Raw genomic sequence first — 23,731 nt, forward strand, 5'->3', positions numbered from 1 at the left:
CAGCAGCTTTCGGTAACAAGATTAGAGAAATGTCTGTTGTTTAGCCTGTGCTGAAGGAAAAAAAGATCTTACCCTGCTGCAGGGTGAAACTCTGTAACTTCTCGGTGTTTTGCAGGACTGGATATAAATCTGGCGATCAGGCTGTACTGGCCAGCAGGCGTTCCTTTCTGAATTTGCCATGCTCCTGAAAAGGATTTGATGAAATTATGAGTCTTTGCAAGTGCTGCGGTGCCGTCCCCGTGGCCCGGCACGGCCGCGGCGGGCGGGCGGCCGGCGGGAGCGCGGGGAGGAGGGGGCCGCCGGGAGCCGCCGCGTCTTACGGCCCGCACACCGTCGCGGTGGTCCGTGGGCACGCACGGGCAGGGGCTTGCCCGTGCTGCGCTTCCACGGCGTAATGTGCAGAGCCCCAAGCGCATTGGTTTCCACCCAACAGCAATTTTTCCTGTTTCTTCCCCAAATTTCCCTTTTTTATTTCTGATGCAAAATTGCTCTGATTAGTGCATTCCGTCCTTGCCAAGCAGCTCCCAGCTCCTGCTAGGAGCTTTGCACGGGCATGAGATTAGAAAGCGAGCGCTGCTTTGGGGTGATTTCACGAGATCCAGCTCGCTCGCTAGCCTCGCGTCGGCGCAGAGCCGCGGACCGAAGCGCGCCGGGCTGTTTGCCGCCGCAGGGCGTCCCGCTCCGCGCTGGCGTCTTAACGCAGCTTCTCCGGGGTTGAAGCAACGTTCCAGCACGTGAACTTGGGAAAAGCCTGGGAGCTAAAGGACGCCGCGGAGAAGAAAAGATGCAACGGTTGCTTTGTCGTTCGGGGAGGAGGCTGACCCTCGCGTCCCGTCAAATTTAGTCCTAAATATATTTCAGCGTTGTTGCAAAATGCTCCTCACACCAACGTGTGCAGCGGCACAGGCTCTTTCAGGTGACGACTGAATCTTGTTGCCCCTTGACAGAGACGGAATAATAGTGTAACGCAGCAGAACGGTTTTGAAATGCTGGTACTTGCCACCTGCAACTTAATTTTATTTTTTCTTATTGCCTCCTTTTTTTATTTTTAATGACATCTCACAGTCCCGTAACCTCAATAGATGGATCTGCATCGTAAAAATGACACACCGTTGATTTAGGAAGGAGAGCCAGCCTGAGCGAAACGGATGGAGTGCTTTAAGAGTGTCAGTTTAGCACCTATTACATAGGGTCAATGTTCATTTTCAATACATCATTAAAGCATCCTGCTAAATCACTCAGAAAATGTTCATGTTCTCCTTTTTGAGCCACCATGTTAGATTACAGGGATAATGAAGTGTAACTGCACATAAATAGCAGCATTACACAAGCATATTTTATTGTTTTCAGGGCCACTGTTTTAGGTTATTCTAAATATGAAACATTAAAAAAAACACAGTGAAATACCGAGCACCTCCTTAGGTAATAGTGCCCGTACTTATGTTTGCAGTCAGCTGCCAGCTCCATCAAATTTGATATCTAGTGAAGTCATTTTCCCACTCTATCAGTTTTACAATATACAGTGTTCACTAAACTAATATCAATAAAATCAAAACTGCCCTCAGCCCAGTAGCTAGTTCTTAAATTACATTACAGAAGATGTATTTCTATTATTTTGAGGAGAACCTTGGAAACCGAGTTATTTCAATAGAAGTCGCTTTGCCAAGGTCAGTTCAAGTGCAAGATGATTTTTGCTGGCTCCAGATGCTATTAGCAGTGCAGAGCCTCAGCGATACCTCTGTCATGATTAAGATGTTGCCTATCAAGGTAAAGTTAAAAAACAGATCTCAGAAAACAGGAAGCAGGACTTAAATATTTATCATTTTATGTTCTTAAATGTATCGAATGCTCTGCTGCTAACCCTGACCTGATACTGCTGGTAACCCCTTGGTATGAAGCTGAGTCTGCGGACAGTGTTTACTAGCAGGGACGACGCTAGCTTCCCTGGTGCTGAAGCAGGAGCACGAGGCGGGCTGAAGCTGCCCTCCCCGCTTTAGAAAGAGAAAAGCACTGTCAGGTTTCCTCGAAACATATTTGATTTGCTTTATTGCATTTTGTAATGGAAAATGGCTTTTATTTACGGAAAGGTGATGCAAGTATGTCACGGTGTGTACCCAGTCCTTCTGAGGAGCCCCCTCTTCATCCTCTTCATCCCACATGGTCCAAGACCTCTGACTGAGGGGTTTCCATTAGTAGTAGCCAGGTTACTTTAGGCTTCGGCTGCGGTTGGTGGTCAGAGACAGGTAGCCCTGCTTTCTGCCTGGTAATCATGCAGGAACCCTCCAGCTCCAAAACCCTTGCAGACCAGATCTGTCAGGAGTCATCTGCTCTGCTGGTTTGGATAGTGCTGCTTTGGCATGTTGTAAATAACAACACATCGAGGCAGAATGAGCCATGGTGTGCGAACAGAGAACAAAATGGTTAAATTGGTGAGCATAGGAGGCAGCGGAGCGGGGCAGGAACAGGGGAAGGAGACCAGAAGAAGAGATGCTGATGTGGGGTATGGCCATCACCGAGGGGTGCTGGGGGAGGAGCACACCTGGACAAATTTCCTAGGAAAATGGGCCGGTTTTCAGGTGAGCATCAGTTTACCCCACTTTTCCCTGTTGTTTTTTCCTAAGAGCTTCAGCTGCTGGGGTCAGATCATTTCATCATGGGGCTGAATGTGCTGCCTGGTTGTGACCAGGTGTCCCTAATCCTGTCATAGTCTTCTGCTCTCCAGGTTAGTGCAGATACCCTCTTCATCTGCCAATATACAGAGAGAGGAGCAGCTCATGGTGGAGCTATGTGAGGCTTTGCAGAGAGTAGAGTCTGTGTGGCAAGGCTTGGGGATCGAGGTGAGGCCGCGTAGCTGAGCAGATAGCGATGGTGGCTGTCATGGTGCAGAGCCAGGGGAAACAGAGAAGCGTTGAGAGGCAGCTAATGATGCAGGCACTGCAGTTTTTTTAATGCTTCAGTTGGGAAATTCCTACCATTAACATGACGTTTGTCTTAATGACAGGCTTATTTTAGAAAATGTTCAAAGCTAATAACTATACTCAATAATGACAGTGAACGTTACTGAGTTCTCCCCGTTCACCTGTAAAGAATTTTAAAAGACTTCCACCGTTGGCAATGAAGTCTTCTGCAGGCGACACATTCTGCGACTCAGCTCCTCCAGACCCACCTTCTTTCCACAGTGCAGAAGGAAACATTGCTTGAGAAGGTGCTGGTTCACAAAGCCAGGAAAAAGGCATGGAAAGAAAGGATACTTAAGTGAAGGCTTTTCTTACTGCAGATAACCCAGTCTGCACCGGGAAACTGATACGCGAAGAGCAGAGCGTCGTGCAGCTCGTTTCTATTCCGAAGAGCAGTATGCGTTTAAATCCGTGGTGTCGGCTCTGTGTTCCCGTCACCGTTGTTGCTCGGTGTGCAGGTGCCTCCTGGAGAAGCCCCAGAAGATCGGAGGAGCATACGCCACGGTCGCCAGTCCGGCCAAGGCTGCCCTTCGCCATGCTTCGCCGGGAAGCTCTCCCGGCACCCGCCTTTGCCGCAGCCCATTCGCGCTGTGCGTTCGGGTGCGCACAGATTGCCTTCGCTGTTGTTTCGATGTTTAATTCCTTTTCTCTCCCAAGCGGCAGTGCTGATCTGCTCAGAGGCAGGCACAGGTTTATAGGAGTTGGAGCATCCCCTTCCTCTTGGGAAGCCAAGGGCTCTTCTGTGCTTTTTCAAGGGTCAACTCCCAGCTGTTGTCAGGGTTGGCACAAGTTCTGCATTTGCCTTAATTTCACTATCTGTTTACCAGAGACTGAAAAGTATAGTCTTAACAGATAATAGGTAGCATTCTTTGGGACTGCTTTGTGTGTCATGTAAGTGAAATTGCTGTTATTCATTGCATAAGGATAAGAGTTAGTGAAACAACATTTCATAGAAACAGGTTTTCTGCAGCATTTTTTTTTAGCAAAAAATTCTCCAGTTTTAAATTCTGAATGTACTTCTCCTTGCACATTCCCGAACTAAACCATCTCCCTGCCCCCCTCTTTTCCAGAGCTTTGTGGAATAAGCCCTCCCACGTAAATAAGAGTGGGTGAGCTTGCTGCCTTCCAGCACATTCTTTCATTGTGCTTTTATTAAGTTCCAAAGAAGACCATTTAATTTTTTTATTTTAAGAGTGAAAGTCAACGGAAACCATACTACGAGCTACAGAATTTGTTCCTGATTTATGCAGATAAAACAGTTTTCTGTCCTTTTGATTTCTATCATTTCCTTCAGTAAAAAGCTAGATTTTCTTCCATATTCTTGATGTCAGTTAATTGCCTGAAAAAATATTTTTAAAGGTCTGTTTGCTTTATTTTATGAAGCTGCCCTGATTTCTCTAATCTGCCTCTATTTCCTTATTATACTGCTCTTTAGTAGTGTGGCAATATGTCAGTACTATCAGGTCTCCAACGCTTTCACATTTTGAAGCTTCAGTGTGTAATCCCAATATCTTCCTCTTCATATAAGTGAGGACCTTATTTATGCCCTGTCAGCAGTCCTGAGGTCTTGGGCCGTCTCTGGGGCCCCTTTGCCATCTGCCTCACAGGACAGTGACACTGCTCCTGGCCCAGGTACAGAATGCAATAAGAAAAATCACAATACTTCGTGTTTTCTCATGCCATAATCGCTTCGCTTTGCCTTGCTTGCCATGCACCAAGTGATGGTCTCGAAGGTTTCTGTTCAAAATAAATAAATTAATAAATTAACATACTGTTGAGTACTGTTGAGCACTACACACGATTGCTGCAATTAGCTAATGTTCCCTGGATAGCGTCTCTCTGCTCACGGGCTAATTATTTCACGTTTGTCTACGCTGATCAGCAGCTGGTCTCTGCACCCGCCGCTCCGATGGGATGCAAAGCTTGTGGAGCACGGGCCGAGCAGTCCTCACAATTTCTCCAGCTCCTAGCCTTTGCCAGGCTCTCGACACCTCTCGAGGTTTCTGTTGCCCAAACAAGGCACTGCATCTTCCCTCGCTCCAGCACAGGGTTCGTAGCCCCTAATTTTCAGAGTCTTTTGTCCTTAGCTGGCCGAGCAGGGACCAGCAGGGCTACCAGGAGAGCCTGACTCCCGAAGCCCACATCATGTTGCTGAGCGGGGACGAGGCACGTTGGCATACGCTCATGTGTGCGTGCAGCGTCTCATGGAGGAGGGCTGGCCCTGGAGGCGAGGAGATGAGAGGAGCCCATGTTCTCCTGCCCAGCGTCCCAGCGGAGGTGTTTCCCCCCCGAGAACCATGTCACCCCGGGGCGGTGGCAGAAGCACTGTGGCGAAGCGACGTGATCAGGAATGGCAATGTGTGGACCAGCATGACCTTTAAAACTGGTCATTAAAGCATTTGGAGCACCGTCGATCCTGAGACGAATACAGCCAAAGAATTTAAGTATTACCTTGAGGATTCCTGTATCATTTGATTTAATTCTTCTGGCATTTTACTGACAGGTCAAAGACAAAAGTGATTCTTTTAAGAAACACTGCACTTTCACAGAAACTATGCCAACTAAAACTTTTTAAAGGATCGTTATCTGAGCATTTTGTATGCAGTGCTGTACAGTTGTGATATCCTCTAACAGGTAGTCCTCAAAAATCTTCTCTGCATCTCATCACTGATGATTTTTATGATGTGTCTTGTCATTTCAATGGCAGACCTTGTTCTACAGATGATCTTGGCATTAATCAGAAGAAGACAGCGTGTCTTCTGTCAGTACAAACACAGGGACATGAGTGCCGGGTGGACTTTGGTTGCAGAGCCTCAGATCTGGTCTGGTGGCCCCGTGAGAATGGCTCTTGCATCTGCAAAGCGGCAAAGCTCTTCGCTCAGCAAAACCAAAACTGGCCTCATTCATATGCCCTGCATCTCAATTTCTTATGCCTCTGTAAAAGATGATACTAGCAGATAAAACTTTAAAGGTTGGTAATAAAAAGGTACTAAATGGAGGTATACAACAAGGCAATGGGAAACTTCATTTATTTCCCTGAGTTAGGGGTGACCTCGTAACTCAGGAGTGGTGGAGCGAGGCAGAGTTGTGAAAGTCAGGTGAGGTCACCAATAACAAGTGGAAATAAATGAGTTTAGTGCATCGGGCTTGATGCTGAACATGATGGTGATGGCAGGCTGGTGAGACCGGACGGAGGCCTGGGAGGAGGGCAGAGCCGCACCATGACGTTGCTGGCAGCTGTGACCTACACAGGATCACCCATGTCTGCTGGCTTGCACCAAGGTGGGCAGGAGCGCCTTGCCTAGGACACAGTGCCATCTTCCCGTCCAAAATGGGGGGATGAGGAAAAGCTTCTAGCTGAAGTAGAGAAGAGGCACAGACTGGCACCAACACAGCAGAGGACATGACTCAGTGTCCCAGTCCTGTGAGCACCATCGCTGTGGAGTAGCTCACCCTATTTTATCGTTAGAAGGGGAGCTCGTATGAGGCTTAGAGCACATGGAAAAGCCAAGCAAGGATCAAAGACTGTACTGATACCGGTTCAGAAGATTTATAGTGCTATATAACAGCAGAAAGTCTTCTGGATAACATTGCTGGTGGCATTAGGCTGTTAGCTCAATGGTTGTGTATTTTAGAGCAGCCCATAGTCTCCTTTTAGCCTACGTTTCTGTCAGGTTCAAGGGTAACAGTGCTCAGTCTGCCCTTGGGCAAAACCTTGCGTAAGCCAAGGTCAAAACAGGACATTATGTCCACTGCAAACCCAAGCCTTGCTCGCAGTGGGAGAAGAGCACTCCAGGACAGAGGGACCGTGCGTGTGTTGCGATTCCACTGTAAGGGTCAAAGCTGAAGGAGCAGCCTTGGGAAACAAGGCATCTGGTTCTGGTTCGGATACGCTATGTAACCTCAGCTCGGTAACGTCTTTCTCTACTTCAGCTCACCATCCGTAAAGCAAGGGTTTTTATGTTCTTCTCATAAAACTACATTGCGGGGAGGGAGGGAGGAAGGTTGTGAATTTCTCAGATATTCTTGTCTTGGTGAACCAGCAACAGAGCAGTGCTTCAGTGGAAAGTCACTAGAGGAAGCTAAAAGAAAAATATTTTGATGAGTCAGTTACAGAGCCAACACTCTTCCCGCTGACAGGGTATTGAACTTCAGAATTTGGTTAGAAGGCACTGTTTTGCTGACAGGACTGTCTTTCAGAGGACATGCAAAATCAACACCTGACCATCTGTAGTCATTTAAGATTCACCCATAACATTTTTTGTAATAGAAGTGTTGTTGCTAACCTTGACATCCTGGACAAATTCCAATGTCTCCCACTATAGATTAGTCATCCTACATAAATTCTTCCCATCCTCTTCTGTCAGGTAATACCCTTTTGTGTTCTTGCACATTTGCTGCATTGCTTGCCTCAAGAGCAAGTGTAGGTTTGCATCTCCCTCTGCAAGTCATATGAAACTGTAAGCCTCAGTGAGATGATCCACATAGTCCTAGAGTCATGGCACTTCAGACCCAAAGTCCTTCTAAGACTATGCTCAGAAGAGACCATCCACACACATTTTTCTGTAATCCACTGGCAGCAGCCTGGCAGGAGTGGCAGCCAGGTTCCTCTTCCTTGGCCTGATACCCTGGGAAATGCAAGGACGTACAGGGCCGCAACGGGGCATCCTTGTGCCAGATAATGGGAAGTGGAGGAGGACGGGGTCTCCTTGCTTTCCATTCCCCTCTCTGTAGCCCTACAGGAGATAAGCACACTTCTTCCTTAAATATGGAGCATAAATTTTGATGAGCAGTTGAGACCCATGTGCAGTGCAGAGCAAAGAACCTAGAAGGAACTTGGCGTAAGTAAGTTTTCACACTGCTGGAGGCAGAAGAACGTATTACAGGAGATCAGCATGAAATATTCCTGCGTCCCTTTGCCTGAAAATATTGGGGACCACTGATCTGCCTGGTTCAGTGTCCTTGACTTTCCTCCTTCCTTCAGTCAATCACTGTTGTTTGTAACCTGCGGATAAAGGTTCCGTTCCCTCCGAAAGGAGCAGATCTGCAATGGCTTATGAATGCTTTGTTTGTTCAAACATCAGAAATATAGTACTGGGAATCATTAAGAGCCTTTTTCACAATATGTCCCTGAGTTTAGTACTTCATCCTTGACATTTCGTGTATAAGCATTGTTCTTGATTTATATTGAGAGTTAATGATTTGCAGTGCCTGAAGTATAATGAAATAGCTGTGGCTTCAGAGGAGGATTTAAAATTACAGGCACAGCAATGCTGTGATTTGGGGCAAAGAACAGTCTATGCAGTTCAGTCCTTGGTGCTTTCCTTGGGACCTGCTGGCATAGTCCATAGTCAGGTGCACTTCCTGGCTTGCTCCAGGGGGACAGCTGAAGGACAGGGAAGAAGGGATCGTTTCAGCTAGTGCCTTAAAAATTACAGGTCCTGATCCCGTACCATCTGCTCCAGCCTCTCTGACAAGGTTTGTCAAGCATTGCACTCAGCCCGTGCAGTGCTGCGGTTGGGTTTGCAGTCCCCTCCCCTGCAGAGGGAACTGACCACTGCTTTGCAGAAGCCTTGCAGAAATTTTCCCCAAAAGTTCTTTTCCCAGCATCGTCCTTGCCAGTACTGAAAGAGATGTCTCCCGACGTGGGCTCTAGGTATGGGGTTAGTGCTTAAATAAACATGGGATGCACTTCTTCGGGTATCAAGGGAAATCCCTCTCAATTCCACAAATGTTGGCATTTTGTTATGTTGCTAAATGTAGCCTTAGTGCAGGAAAGGGGAGAAAACCGTAGAAAAGACACAGAAATTAGAGGCTTGGCAAAAGGTGAAATGTAATTGTAGGACTAATGATCAAGTTTTCCTGACACCTGGCTCAAACAGCGTGATTCAGCCAATGCTTACTAAATCCCTTCCACCTGGGATTACCTGCTGCCAGCAGCACACGCTGGGGCCTTTCCAAGACAGAGAAATCCCAGTACTTTATTTGTAACCGAGTTAGTCACCTTGGTAAAAACGTCTGAAACCAAAATACCGGGAGAAGACACAATCAGTCTAAACAAAACCTTGTCAGACATCGTGTCTGGTGCTGCAATGGTGTTAGGACTAGCTAAATAATAGCTCCATAAATTACCATTAATTGTTCACCCAAATTAATAATAATCTAGTGAAGCCAATTAAAAATGTAGGCATTGAGAGATTGCTTTGAACAAGTGTAAACCACAGAGGACTATACATCACCTCAAGTGCTGCAGAAAGCTTTTCCCCGAATGCCCCCCAGGTGTGTATCATATTTTAGTGAATGAATGTCATGTTATGTTTGTGAAAATTATTTCATTATCAAAGCCATGATTTACACAACAAGTAATATATACTGGCAAGTACCAACCACCCACCGATCTTACTAATTCCATATATTGGCTACAAGTCTTGCGCTGGAAACTTTTACCTTTTACTTTTCCATCATGTGCAATAAGTATGCTTTAATAATGAGCAAATATGTTTTTTTGTGGTTTTCCCATCACAGAGATATTATTTAGACAAGATATTAGTAAAAGCAGTTGACTAAGTGCAAACAAACCACCCCAATTCGGTTGGTAATTCCACTGAAGATGGATTACCTAGAAATGAGTCCGGCTCAGCTGCCATAGCTATGTTGGCTCCAAAGAGTGAGCAAACCGAGGAATCTCCAGTTTTGTCAGCAGGAGTAACCTAGGAGATGCACGTGAGGCAGATCTGTTGGCTGAGTCCATGGCATTTTTACTATAAACTTTCTGTTTATAGTAAAGACACTTTTTTTTTCTTCATATTAAGGGTGATTTATTTCTTGGAGAAACACAGCATCTGGCTGATAATATTTATGTGATGAGCACTGTGCCAAAGATCTTAAAAGGGAAACTATTGTTAGGCTCTTGATTTGATGAATATTATTGTTGTTTGTAGCACTTGGCATATGGTGGCTATGCTGGCAAATAATTTCACATTAAATGAGCGTTCATTTGATTGGCCATCCACTCAATTCCTTCTGGACTGTGGTAAATTAAATATATGTTTATAGATTATATTTGTAAGTAAGATAGAGACTTAGCCGGCGATAATTCATTATGTAAAGTGCAGTGTGCATTCCTCAAACGTTCAGTTTATCGAGCTGATTTTAGTTTAGGTCACTAAATGTAAACAAGGCGTGTACCACCGGAGGACGGCCTGAAAAGTCAGTATTTAGCAGTACTTACCAAACTGGTGATAGCGAAATAGCAAAATGGTGAGTATATTCTATTAGGATAGGTGATATGTGTATTGCAGTCTATAGTCACCTATATAGGGAGAAGATGGTTGACAGTGCAGAGCCATTGAATCTTGCATACAGAGCAGTAAAGGGATGCTGCTCAATATTTTAAATACTGTTGTTTTGGAACAGAGGATGAAAAACGCATTTGCCTGAGGTTGGCGCGGACGACCTCGGCGCCGTGGGGCGGGGGGAGAAGGCAGCGCGGGAGGCGCTCGCTGGCATTTCCGACACAGCCTTTGCAGTGCTGGGTGTTAGAGAAAAATCCGCGGAGAAATGAGCCATTTCTGCCCTCGGAGCGAAGTCTGAATAGTGTCTTGCAAATAAGGCCGAGGATATAAGATAAGAAAAACAAAATATTGAAAAGCTACTCTCTAAATAAGCCCTGTCTGCTCTGTGCAAAAATGGTGTGTGCGGACAGACTTAAGTGCCTGGCATAACGTGTGTGCGCAGCCGGAGCCAGGCGGCTTTCCCCATTCCCGTGTTCTCCACCGTTGCTTCACTTTGCAACCTGAATGCTCGTTTAGTGCTGCATATTTTATGTAGCATCAGAGTTGCAAGCCTGAATGATGAAGAATGGCTTCTATACATCGTTTTACTCTGAAGATTTAGAAGTTTCCGAAAGCTCATGTTGGCAGCTGGTGCACAAAGTATGAGTTTTCCTATTGTTTTCAAGGATGCAGCTTTGATCATTCTTGTGTTACTGGAATTTAAGTTTCTCCCAGCAGTAGCTGGGAATCTCCGCTTGAACGTAGTTTGGTGTGATTAAATTTCAGTGTTATACATGGATTTTATCTGCAAAACTCGGAGGGTTTTTAACGAGAAATCCATTGACACGGCATGCTTGTGGGTGCTTACATGGCCCGACCACAACGGCCAAGAACCCCACGGCAGCATTTAGCGCCTAAGGAAAATAAAGCTCAGAGCCACCGATGTGCACGGAATTGCCCGAATCCTCCGGGCAGCGGGAAGTTTGGGAAAACGGGGCTCGCACCGCGAGGCGAGCTGCTGGCGGGCCGCAGCGGATCGCCGTGCGGCGCTCTGCGGGTTGCACATCCCCTCCCCGGTGCATCGCATAAATATCGCGGCGGGCCTGGTAGTCGCTTGCTTTTTATTGTGTTGGTTTTTTCGCCGCTGGTGCAACTATAATTTACAGATGAAATGTGTTCTGATTTTATACTGCTGGACTTGGAGCCTGGAAGCTGTTTGTAAGGAAAATCACCAAATGCCTTGGAGGGAGACTGGCGTTAATAAGGCAAAACCTGGATGGGTTTTGCGGTGCGCGGGTTCAAGGGGAATGATGAAATAGCTCCGAGTCTGGCTTCAGCCAGCATGAGCAGTCCTTGCATTTATTAAGTATCCCAAGTGTAGCGATGGTCAGAAAAGGTGCAATATCCATATAATCCCCACAGCTGAGTTTGCTGTCATCCGTAGAAAGGGCAATGAAAGCTCCATGAAAAATACTGCTGATAATTTTTTACAGCTCAAAAGGTCTGGTATCACCGATTTGGTTGGTCATGAACGCAGCATATGTGGGACTGTGAAAGAAAGAAATATGTCTGATTTTAAAAGCTTGGGATTCCTTCCAGAAACTCCTCAACTGGGGTTCGGCAGCAATGCGGGCTGGTTTTCTAGGCTCCTTGTGTCCGGGTTCCTGCCTTCCTCAGTTGTTCATCCTCATCGCCGCGAGCGTTTTGGTGCGGCCGGCTCCATGGCCTGGAGCTCCACGTGATGCTTCTTGAACCCCAGACACCCCGTGGCCTCGCTCGCCTCGGTTTGCTGAATAATTTACTTCCACGTTGCAGTGGGTCCCGCAAGTCAGTCTGTAGTTAATGGTCTGACAGTGTTTCCAGGCTAAACCCTCGGGGTTTATGGAGCGGCCATAAAAATTTGCTCCGGGGAGAAACTTGGCACGCGGCATCCTCCACCAGGAACCATCTTTTTCTGCCTCAAATCAGGTATAAATCAGTTCAGGCACTGCAACTTGCAGAAATGAAGAAAAAAAAAGAAAAAGAAATTTAGTGGTTTCATATGTTTTCCGGTCCTCGAAGGCTCTGAAACGTCGTAGTTCAAATATATGCAGCAGTTGCCCTTAAAACTTTTCATTGCTTTGAAAGAACCTGCCCACACCGAAGAGCGGCGCGGTTGGGAGCGAGGGAGTGTCGGAAGGACTGGGAGACGCTGGTGAGCTGCTGGAGGTGTGGACACTTGGAGAAAAGCCTCTTGAAAGGGCGCCTGCTGCTTCTGCGGCTGCGCAACCGCTGACCCTGCTGCGCAGAGCTGTGCCGAGAAACCGAATGTTTCTCCTGCGAGTTCAGTGAGAGGTTTTAATGCTGCTCTCCCGTAGGCTTTCTGGGACAGGCAGAGGTGGGAATCGCAGTAAGCTGGAGTAACTTACTCTAATGCTTAAGAATTCTTAAGAAAAATACTTCTGTAATTCCTGAGAGTTCTTAGGAGAAATAGATCTTTTGAGTCAAGTGTTTTAACAGCAGAAGTAATTAAGAGAACCCATCAGTCCATTAGCAATTTTATTTTTTAAATAGCTGGGGAAAATGCGTGGCTGTTACAACCTAGACAGGACACTGTTGACACAACATGGGAATATTTTATCAAAAATTAATCGTATCAACATTGCTCTTCGAATCTGTGGGAAGTAGGATTTTAAAGTAAAAACAAATGCATTCATGTAAACCGTTCTCTAAAATAGACTACTTGTGCCGATTTACATAATGAATCCATCACTTATCACCCTCAGGAGATTAGATAATTAAGCAGCAAACAACTTATATTTATTCATGTACTTTCAAGAATGAATGAATTATCCCTTCCTGCACAAACTAAATATTCTCCCTCTGATTAGCTACAGCAGAGCGGAAATGGGATTTTACCGTGGAAAATACGCTGCGTGTTCTCACACTGAAGAAAAGGCAGTTGATTTTTCGATGGAGAAGCTGTGTTTGGTTAGAAGTCGATGTCAATGGTATTAGCAAACGTGTTAGCGAGGAGAACGTGCTTGATCCAAATTCACCGGGGAAAGCCGGGCTTCCCTCCCAGGCGCGCGCGCTGTGCTGGGGAGCGTGCGTGTAGCGGAGCAGGCGTTTGAAAGGAATTTGGGGAGCGAGGTTAGGACCCACCTCGGTAAGTCACGGCCCGTGGCCTTCCTGACTGATGACCGAAAAGGGCTTCGGGTACTGAATTCTTTCGTACCGCTAGAAATATGGTTATGCCTTTTTACGACTTTGAAAACAGCATTACTAATTTAGTGGTAAATTTACAATAGAATACTTACTGAAGTAGCACACCTAAGGATTTATGAATTACATTAATAATTTGAATTATGGCAGTTACAAAATAAAGCTGAGGCATGAACATTCCTACTTAGCTTTAGAAATCTTTTTATTATTCACATTAATTAAGCTTGCAAGGCTTAGCCGAATGCTGCGCTTTGGTGCCTCTTTTCCAGGGAAACCAAACTCCTAAATCGTCCCACGAAATCAGGTGGGCAGTGGCACGGGATGATGCTTGGGATCAGGCTCCGGATAGGGTTTTCCACAGATTATAAAGCCGGACGAATCCTCCCGATCATCTGCTCCGAACCGCTGCAGGAGCTATAGGAATCCTCTGGGTTAATTAATTATGAACAAGTTTAATCATGTTCATTAACAACTCTAATGCTGTTAATTAATAACATAAATATTTTTAGTAACACAGCTGGCTTTCCTGTAATTCTTAGCTGGCTTTGAGAAAATGGAGTTTTCTTTTGGGACTGATGGATTCAAGGACTTCAGGGACTCTGGGCAGGTCAGAAGACAATAAATACTTCGAGATCAGATTGACTTGTTGAACCTTAATAACCAGCAAAATGTGATAACGTGGCAACATTTCTTCTGGAGCTAGTCCTAAAACCAGCCTGTCTGACAGGCCTGTAAAGGCATGCAGACCCGGAATTATTTGTGTACTAATATTTTCGTTAATTCATTTATTTGGTCTATGAAATAGGGTAGAAATTAAACCACATGGTATTTTGCAAATACCCTACTGCTAATATGACTATTATAAGCATATTATGTAGCGCTTTACAGATTCAGACCTACTGGGAACTGCCCTTTATTTCTGCTGATCTCACTCTGCAGTGACTAATTAGCCGGCCGTGTGTCATCCCAGGGTCTCCCGTATGGTATCGTCGCACGCTGAAGTCGTTCTTTGGCTCTCAGAACTTGCATGTTCAGTATCATGTTTATAGATACGTCTCACACGTCAGAGTCATTTTAAAATCCATTAGCTGCAGTCTGCTCAGATATAAGAAGGTCTAAGACTGCTCTCCTCTCTCTAAGGAAAGCCAAATGCATCTCATCGAAATTATTGGAGAAAAAGGAAAATAATTATAAAAGATATACCCTATTTTTCCTCTTACCCATTAATTGTTTCGATTTTCTTGATTCACTTAGCTCTTCACCTGAGGCTGGATGCACATGGAGGCGACGCTTTTATCTATTAAAACACGCACTGAAGTCACCATTGACCTCAGTGCTGCAATATTGGGCCACCAAGAGAATTTGCTAATGCCGTGCGGTTCATAAACCCAGACACAGGACTTGGAGAATTAAATGGAGGCAGAAGTTTGCGTCCCATGCAATCAATGCTAACTTAAGCCAGTGCTGGAGAAGCGTGCCCTGTATTTAGGGCCATATTACCCTTGCTTCAGTTCAAAATCCAAAGCTGTCTTTGTGCAGGAACGTGCTAATCTGGAGGCGAAAATCTGTGCTTGAGACTTACCTTTGGAAGTAAGCCCTCCCATCCCTTGCTTCAAACAAGGCCAAATTTTGATTTATTGTATCCTCACTAAGAGCAAGCTACAGGATTTAAAAAAAAAAAAAAAAAAAGTTTGTCCCGCAAGCAGAATCTAAACAATTAAGTTAGTTGCTCCTTATTATTTTCTAGCTGGGAAAGATACACTTGGGCGAATGTAACAATGATTAGAGGTGGTAACAATGTATTAAAAAGTATATTTTCTTCAAATTTAAGTGAAAATATCTAATTAATGATACTAAGCATTTTTAAAAATGTGAAATCTCTTCCTGTGCATAGGTTAGCATGAACAGAGGCATGCTGGCAACCAACATTTACTATGTAAATTATCTCCACGCCATGCTAAATCAATGAGTTTTTCTCCATAGATGCTCATTCCGGGTTGCTCCCTATAGTGACCTCAATTATACATGTCTTCGTTGTGAAATTATGATCGCCTTTGGCGGGCTGCAAATGACAGCAAAGAAAAGATTTCCGTGATGGAACAGCACAACAAGTGATACCTGCCGGCGTGAGTGTGCCGAGCTTGCGGCGGGCGGCAGCACCGCTCCTGCTTAGCGCCTGCAGAGGCGAGGCTGGAGGGGAGCAGGGACAGAGGGAAACGCTCAAAACCGCCGTGTTATTTTTAGCAAGAATGAGGGTTAGTGAGACTTCATGTTCTCAGATGTGTGACCGCGGGACCTGGTACTGCAAGGGATTTGCCCTCAGGACATCGGGATGGTCACGCCCGGGTCAGAGCAAAGCCCTGCGTCGTGGCCTCTCCCGGGCCACCGATAACAGCGGAGAGAGAAGTACGAGGAGCGGGGCAGAATGATCCTTCCCTGGAAAAACCCGCGGCTCCCGCGAGCTGCCGCGGGCAGCGTGATAGCGTCCCGCCCTGTGTCGGTCAGAGTCGGTGGCAAGACCGACTTTTTTTTGTTTGCCTCTCTCTGGAAGAGACTGCAAACTTGCTTCAACCGAAATCCAGAGACGAATGCACGCTTGGTGTGATCTGATAAATGTGATAAGCTAGGACTGATATTGCTTGGATCTGTCATATAGACCAAGCTTTTGTGCGTGAATCATCGTGCAGAGCTTCCAAATGGACGTGGAGTCGCTCGGTGTTGGGACCGAGTTCTCTTTCTCCGGGTTCTGCAGCGGAGAGCTCTCTGAGTAGTCCCCATTTGTTCTCTTCCATTTCATACGCGTGCTAAAAATCCTTCCACCTCCTAAAGGTTTTTAAAAATAAAATGAACAGCTCAATACTTAATCTAGAGGGTTCTGCACAAAATCGTTACAGCGACGTGAATAATTTGTGCACGTAACCCAGTGCGCATCAGTGTGCCTGAGCTGTCTGACTGAAGTACAAGATCCTGGTAGCAGCGAGGCGACGACTAAAACCTCACGAAGCAATCCTGCCTTAACAGAAAGGCTTTTACAAGTTAGCCGGCTAGTAGCAAGCTGCGCTCAAACATACCGGGTAGAAGCGTTCAGAAAAGGAGCACGTTTTTCTTGTTGAATCGATCTGTACTAATTGCATGTTAGAACATAAAAACTCATCCCTCAGACCGGTACAGTTCATCGAAGAGTGGCAACTATGTAGGGAGTTTTCTTATGTAAAAATAAGTGTATTTTTCATTAGTGTACATCCAAAATGTAAAACCAGAGCCTCTCTGGCTGTTATATGAAGAGTAGAGGGAAGCCTTAAATTTTACTGCAACAAAACACTCAAAAAATGTTGCTGAAGAGGGAGCTGATGGAAGCCCAGCTTTTTCCAGGAGCTCGGAGCAGTGTGAGAAGCTGCACAGGGGATTAAGGAAAATAGCAGTGAGAAGTGAAAAATGATTTCCCAGTAAATGGATGACTTTCAGTTTCGTTTCTCTTCAACTAAAGATGGTCCTCGCTAGCCTTACTCCATGCTACAAATTATTGCAATTAGCTGTTCTTTATCCTGAGAAGTGTATTCCTAATATTTTGTTCAAAAGAGCTTGCTTTTATGCAGAAAATGACAGCATTACGAGTACATATGTGCTGTTTGCATGCTTACAGTGGAGACTGTGGAAGAAAATGGTGGGATGTGGTATTATACCTCCTGCAGGCCATCCTCCGTGGTCCTCAGCCACTGCATCTCTGCTGGTCTCCTTCAGCAAGGACCTGAGGGTCTGAGGGCAATGCTATTTAACAGAGTGCTGCCTATTCCCACCTTTGCCTCCGACCTGCTCCATGACCTCGAGCGGCTCATATTACCCTTCTCCTTCCCTTCCCAGTCTCCTCGGTTGCTCCATTTAGGGCATTCAAGGGCAGAAATTGTTTTAAGGTCTAACTGCAGCAGATCCCACTCTCGTCTGAGGTCTGAGAGAGTTACTGCAGCCCAAAGAATACCGGTAAGTTGATCAAAAACATGTGTTTTTGATCAAGCACGTATCAAAACCATAGCTGCTGTTTTCTCCTCGATGATTTGGGCTGTGTCTCAGATAGCTAGGAATATTAAGCAGAAGAAGGGCTAACCTCTAGCACCCGGGACATGCAATGCTGTATTGATTCTTGCAACCCTAAATCAGCTCCCCATCTACAGTAGTGAGTACAATTTGTAGCACACTGAATTAGCTTCTTTCTTAGATGGAAAAATTACAGGGCACAAGCAGGTTTTGCACTGAAATACTCACAGTCAGCTGGTAGATGGATGTGTTGAAGTGAATCCTTCCAGGCTTCCCCAGGCTACTGACAGGCACCGAGTATTTTAGTTAACAGACTTAACAGATGTATTACTCAGGAGATGTTAAGGCAATTTTTCTGTTAGAGGGTATGGAAACAGATGGAAAATTATGTTTGCAAAAATGGATGCTGTTTTTTTTTTTCATTTTTTATTTAGCGCATTTCCATAGCATAGGCCAAAGAAAGAGTGCAAGATTTTCCCCCAAAAGTGTTTTAATTCATGAGGCAATGTCATGTCTTAAGCTGTGAACTGACCGCATGAAACCGGGTGTTCGGGGGCACTGAAAGTCACCCCTTCATCAGAGGGCTGGAGGGAGGCACACGCAGCGGTTAAATCCTGCTTACACACACAGCATCTAAGTCATTCCCAGATCTCGGGTGGGTCTCCACCGCAGAAGCGAGAAGGTAGCCGGCAGGATGAATGGTCATTTTGCCGGGTGCTGTGAGGGACAGGGGAGGTGTCGCAGCAGAGCGTCGCCCTGGTCAGAGAAATTCCTCCGGAAGCGGTGCCGTTCCGAGCCCATCGGCACCCGGGCTGGAGCAGCGTAACGGCAGAGGCGTGAGCCGTCCCCGTTCACCCTAACGGCCTGTTACCGTGAGAGAAGCGTTGAGCATTTAAATGTCACGTAGTTTGAAGTCCTTCTTGTCGCGGAGCAAGAAACATCGTGTGAATGATAAAATTGTGACTGCTGCAATTTTGACAATGCGGCTTGATTGCCCTATTGCTTGCTCACTGTGGCTGAAATGCTTAGTAGTGACTTATCTGCAGTGACAGTAATTCCAGCATCAAATGTCTTACCTATCTGTACAGCCACACGTGGCAGAATATGCAGACACATCTTTATGAGCATTGGCCAGAAGAAAATGATGTGACACTGGTGTGGTTTCAAAGAAGGAAAAAGGCCTGCTGCCTCAGGCATTTTTTTTCTATGGTGCATATAAATCGAAGTAACTAAATTTTTCAATTTCAATAACGTATACGAAAGTGTCTCTTTGCTTAGTTTAGAAGAACATCTGTATCTCCGATGCCATATGTAGTTGCATTTGGTAAAGGTGTTGGGAGTTTTCTTGTCTGGTGGCTTCCTAGTATTTGGGCAAATTAAAACAAGGTTTATTTCTATTTCAGTGATAATATTCTTATCTTAATTCTGCTTCTTCTGGAAGGGAACCTGACCCTTGTGGCTTTGCAAAGGGCCTCAGCAGGAGGGCACCTGTGAGCCGGTGGTGGTCGGAGTGTCCCTTCTGCTGCCCCTGCCCGGGACGCCCACCTGGGGAGGAGGGCTTGAAAAAGGCCTAGGTGTTGCAGCCTGGTTAGCCAGAGGACGTCTCTGAGTGTCCCAATAGCACGATTACTGTGGACATCTGAGGAAAATGATCTAGGGAGTTCAGCTACGGCAGCTGCAATTGCTACATCTCCTGCCTTAGGGTATATCCAACTCCTTGCCAAAGTCTTCCCGAGTTACTCGTGCAGCTGGGAGGGGGGAGGCAGAGGGAGGATAGGTTAGTAATGCCATCTGCGTCGTTGCCTTTTGCAGAGGTGGTTCGGCTGAGCCTGCCAGAAGACCAGAAGATCGTTGTTACCACCATAACGGTTGGCCTGAGCACCATGCTGACGTGCAGCATCCGGGGAGCCCTGCGGCCCCCCATCATCTGGAAGCGCAACGGAGTTGTCCTCAACTTCCTCGATTTGGAAGACATCAACGTGAGTCCTGCATTAGTCCTGTAATTTTCTTTTTTAAGGTGCTGAATGTGGCTTCATTTAACAGATGATAGTTTTAAGGGAACAGTTTTATTTCAGTTTTATTTCATTGTTATTATGGAAAATGGAAGCTGGCATAGTATTTTGTTTTTATATGAATACATCTAAGGAATAAAAGTGAAACAACATAAGCAGCAGAGAGCACGTAGCACGTGTATGTATTATGAAATCACTACTCATTACACTAATAACCCAATATTTACTTGGCACGGATAACTCATCCCTGGCTGCTCACTGAGGTTGGTGCAACAAGTGGTCCACAGGCAGCAATGCTGGAAATTCCAGCGGAAATGAGCTGGACAGACGTGAACTTCCCAGGGATCTCATTCCCAGTGCAACGAAATGGCTTCATCCAGGGTATGAGTCACTACACTTGTGGCTGGCAATGAAATCTCTCCTGTAGCTAAATCAAATAATACATTTTTTTTCACTCTTCCTCCTATTTCAGTTGCCTTTCAACATATTCTCATCTCTTGTTCCTTGGCTACTGTTTTTGATGAGCAGTTTAAAATACAGGACTATTGAGCAGGGTGGGCAATACCCTTGCAGGAAGAAAGATGAGTCTCTGACACACAGTGCTGGTCTGATGTGTGAGTCATAGTTTGTGATAAAGACAATACCTGAATAATGGTATAAACTTGCTCGTTTATTTAAGGACATTTGATTATGGAGAGAGTGGAAAGTAGTATACAGAAAATATGGTCTGTATTTCATTTCTCTTTGCATTAAAGTACACAGTAAATCAGGTTTTATTTTAATTACACTACAGCAAGAGTTGATTTATATTTTTATTCAGCTCTCGTTAATTTGATACCTACTCAGTTCAGAGTTACTGCAGTCAATACTATAGCTCCCTAAACTCTTGTGTATCCAGGACTGCTGAAATGTGAAAAATCTTTGTTCTGCTTTTCTGCATTAATACGTGAAAATTACAGTGTACGGGACAGGAACGTACCTTGCCACTTAGCTCGTTATAGTTGACTCAGCCTCCATAGGAGAATTCTGTGCGCTGTGTATAGGTGATTAATGTATGCACAGAGTCTGTAACTGCATGCATCTAACCAGTCTCGCCTCTCACCGAAGCGAGTGTCGCCCCTTCTGCACACAATTCTTGCTGCCGTTTGGAACGTGGCATTGAAATGCAACCTGAATCCTGCAAACATCCCGCTGTAATGCTGGCCTAGGAATGTAAAGGAATCGTAACAAAGACGCGCTGGGTTGCAAAGCTAGCCAGAAGCCCTGTACCTGAGCAGATTGCTTATCGGCATCCTTCAGCACCGTGGTGAGAATAACAACCCTTGGGTCACGGGCGCTAAAAATGCATGGAAACCTGCTCAAAATGAGGCTTTCACTGCTGTAGCGGCAGAGTGGCGTACCAAAGCATGCAGGTGGCTTACCTAACAGCTTACTGCCTTTGTAATCTTGTGCAAATATTCTTTTTAAGAGATCTGTTCCTTGACACAGATTAAGCATAGTAAAGGTTACACACACCGTCAGTGCTTGTAGTTAGCAAATTCAGCAGCTCTGTGTGGTTGGAGTCTAGGAAGAGCTTTTTCTTTTGCCAGTTCTATTCACTAGATAGATCCTGGCCATGTATTTTTAGGCTAAGATTTGTTGTTGGGTCCAGGACAGGGCTGGATTTAGAAGTGAGATTCAGCTATTCTGACATCTTATTTCCAGATAATCTAGAGGCTTAAGATAAGCTCGTCTTAGAATTTTTCAGCTAAAAGTAATGGAAATTCCGTGCATCATGAAATCTTGGTTATGATCGCATTAATCTTAAAAGGACGCTGGAGGTTCACATGTGAACTGCGAACGAACGGGCAGTCCAGGAATGCAAGCAGGGCTAGCGCGGCGAGCTGATGTTCCCTTCTGTAGCTTTAATTAGAGCTTGGAGGAGTAAATTCTGAGGCTCAAATGCCACATACTCGCTCCTACAGCATGGCCCAAGTGGATTTCTGGTTTACTTATGAGTCATTCTCCTTTGCGTTTGTTATTAACGGTTGAGAGGAAGAGTGATGTCCTTACACATAAAGTGGTTGGTTTCTGAATGCTTCAGCACGCCTCTGGACAGTCACGTGCAACCCCGCAGGAAAAAAATCCCTCTTGCTCTGCTTGATCTTCTCCTCTTTCTGATATATCCCTGAGATCTTAACAAGGAGGAAAAACAGGGTTTATTCCTCAATTTTAATGTTTCGTGCCTCCGTTTACGACCTCTCCCACCTTGTCGTGTAACACCTGGTATTGCACGTCAACATTTTTTTAGTCTAATAAACACCTCAGCACCTTTTCCATCTTTAATTAAACTATAAAGCTTTTTATGTTCCTTATATATCACTGCCATCTGTAGTCCTTTCTAGTTACCTCAGGTGACCTGCTCTGGGGATAATGATCTTTTTCCCCTTCCTCTTCCACCGTGAGTAACGCGCGGGGCCCAGGAGCTCGGCTGGGTCCTCTCGCTCCCCGTCGGGGACGGCAGCCTCGGCGCCGAAACGCTGGTTCCTGGCGGGGGCGAAGGGATGGTCGTTTGAAAGAGAGCGTAAAACCGTAATTTCCATTTAGAAACATTGCACTAATTCCTGGTCTCAGTGCAAAGAGGACTACGACAGCAAATTGGAAGTCTGAACCTCTTCCTCCGCTGGGTAAAGCCATCCTTTTCCTCTAGATGGATCTCAAGCTGAACAAAAATCCATACTCAGGAGACATTAGCCAAGTTAATCTGCAGTGCGATAAGTTCGTTGGACGTGTGATGGATGTGCCAGCAGCATTTGCTCAGAGGTTTCAAACGTGGAAACACCTGAAGTCCTGCACACACAGCTGCACAGCTAGGTTTGGGTGGCACCAGGCAGCTCCAAGTTTCAGCCTCTTCTGGGTACACAAACTCGCATTAAATGATTATCCGTTTAAAGGCATTGGTAGCAGGGAAGTAAAGGCAGCGTGCTTCTTAATATACTTGAATTCAGTTAATTAAATTACTTCAGTTTTCTTTTAGTGTGCCTCAAGCAGAAACTCAATTGCATTTCTGCTTTTCACAATAAGGTTAGCAATTTTGCTAATTGGAAGTGCAACAGGAGATTAATTGCACCTTTTTAACTTCAAGAAAATCCTCCCTGCTCCTGGCGCCGTGGTAATCGCATACGAACCTACAGGATATTCATGCACTTGGAAAAATCCTCATGTTATGTTTCAATTAAACTCTATCTCTTTTAAATGCTAATGCTTATTCCAGAAATCAGATGAAAATAGAAGCCCAATTCTGAGGAAGAAACAAGAGCACTAAAAAACCATGAATGCAGAAGAGCAAAGGCACCGCAGATGAGTCCTCTGCTGCTTTAGTCTCCCCAGATTCTTGACAAAGGTATTATGAGGCTGAGGGTGTTCAAACTCACACTGGAAGGGGCGAAAACTGTCAACAAAAACCTGGATCATCCTGAATTTACACAGGACTGAAAGCCTGAAGATTATTACAAAGCCTGGTTGTTTATGTGCTTTATTTAAATCATTTTTATGCGATATCTTGATTAGCAAAAAAATATTAATCACTTTTCATTGCTCTTTTAATCAGAAGCTTTCATAAGCAACATATTAAAAATTTGTTGTCTTATCTGTTAGAACTCTGTTAATGAATTGTCACATAGCAATTACAGAAGAGCAATCTTAATGGCACATGTAATTAAATGATTTTTCCTGCAAACATTGAAGATTATTTTTAACATCAAAGTATTATTTTTCCATAAGTTATCCATAAAGACCATTTATCCGTAATAAGCACCTTTGTATCTATACTGATAAAAAAACAATATCAGCATTTCTTGTGAAGAAAAAGACTACAGTGAAGTTGAAGCTGATGCGATTGTGATAATTATAAATGCATGTGTGATTATAAATCGTGAAGTAGTTAAAAATGTGTTGTTGTTCAAAATCATATATTTTTGCTCCCAGGAACTTTTAAGTATGTTTTCACAAATACGTAATTACGAAGGCTTTCCTCAATTTGAAAGTATAACAAACTCCTTATGGAGTCAAATGTATTGATACAGTATTTATAGCATATTGTTTCAGATGCTTTTCCATCATCTCTACAGGAACATATGTAAATTTATAAGTAAAATTTATAAATGAAGGTTTATTCTTCAAAGGCATAGTGAAAACATACAAACAATAGAAAAGAGAATATAAGCATAATGAAACAAATGTTACAGAGTACAAGTAGATTAGAATTTGGTGG

The 23,731-nt window shown here is 44.9% G+C and overlaps 1 protein-coding gene across 2 annotated transcripts in view; it reads left to right on the forward strand.

Annotated features, from left to right (window-relative positions):
- Positions 1-23,731, forward strand: part of FSTL4 (follistatin like 4) — a 209,930-nt gene that overhangs the window by 154,442 nt on the left and 31,757 nt on the right. For both annotated transcript variants that reach the window (XM_062587387.1, XM_062587386.1), the window contains exon 6: positions 19,280-19,446. In XM_062587387.1, coding sequence (XP_062443371.1) covers positions 19,280-19,446 — 167 coding nt within the window. The remainder of the gene's footprint in view (positions 1-19,279; positions 19,447-23,731) is intronic.

This window comes from Rhea pennata, chromosome 14, assembly GCF_028389875.1.
Source record: "Rhea pennata isolate bPtePen1 chromosome 14, bPtePen1.pri, whole genome shotgun sequence".
NCBI lineage: Eukaryota > Metazoa > Chordata > Aves > Rheiformes > Rheidae > Rhea > Rhea pennata.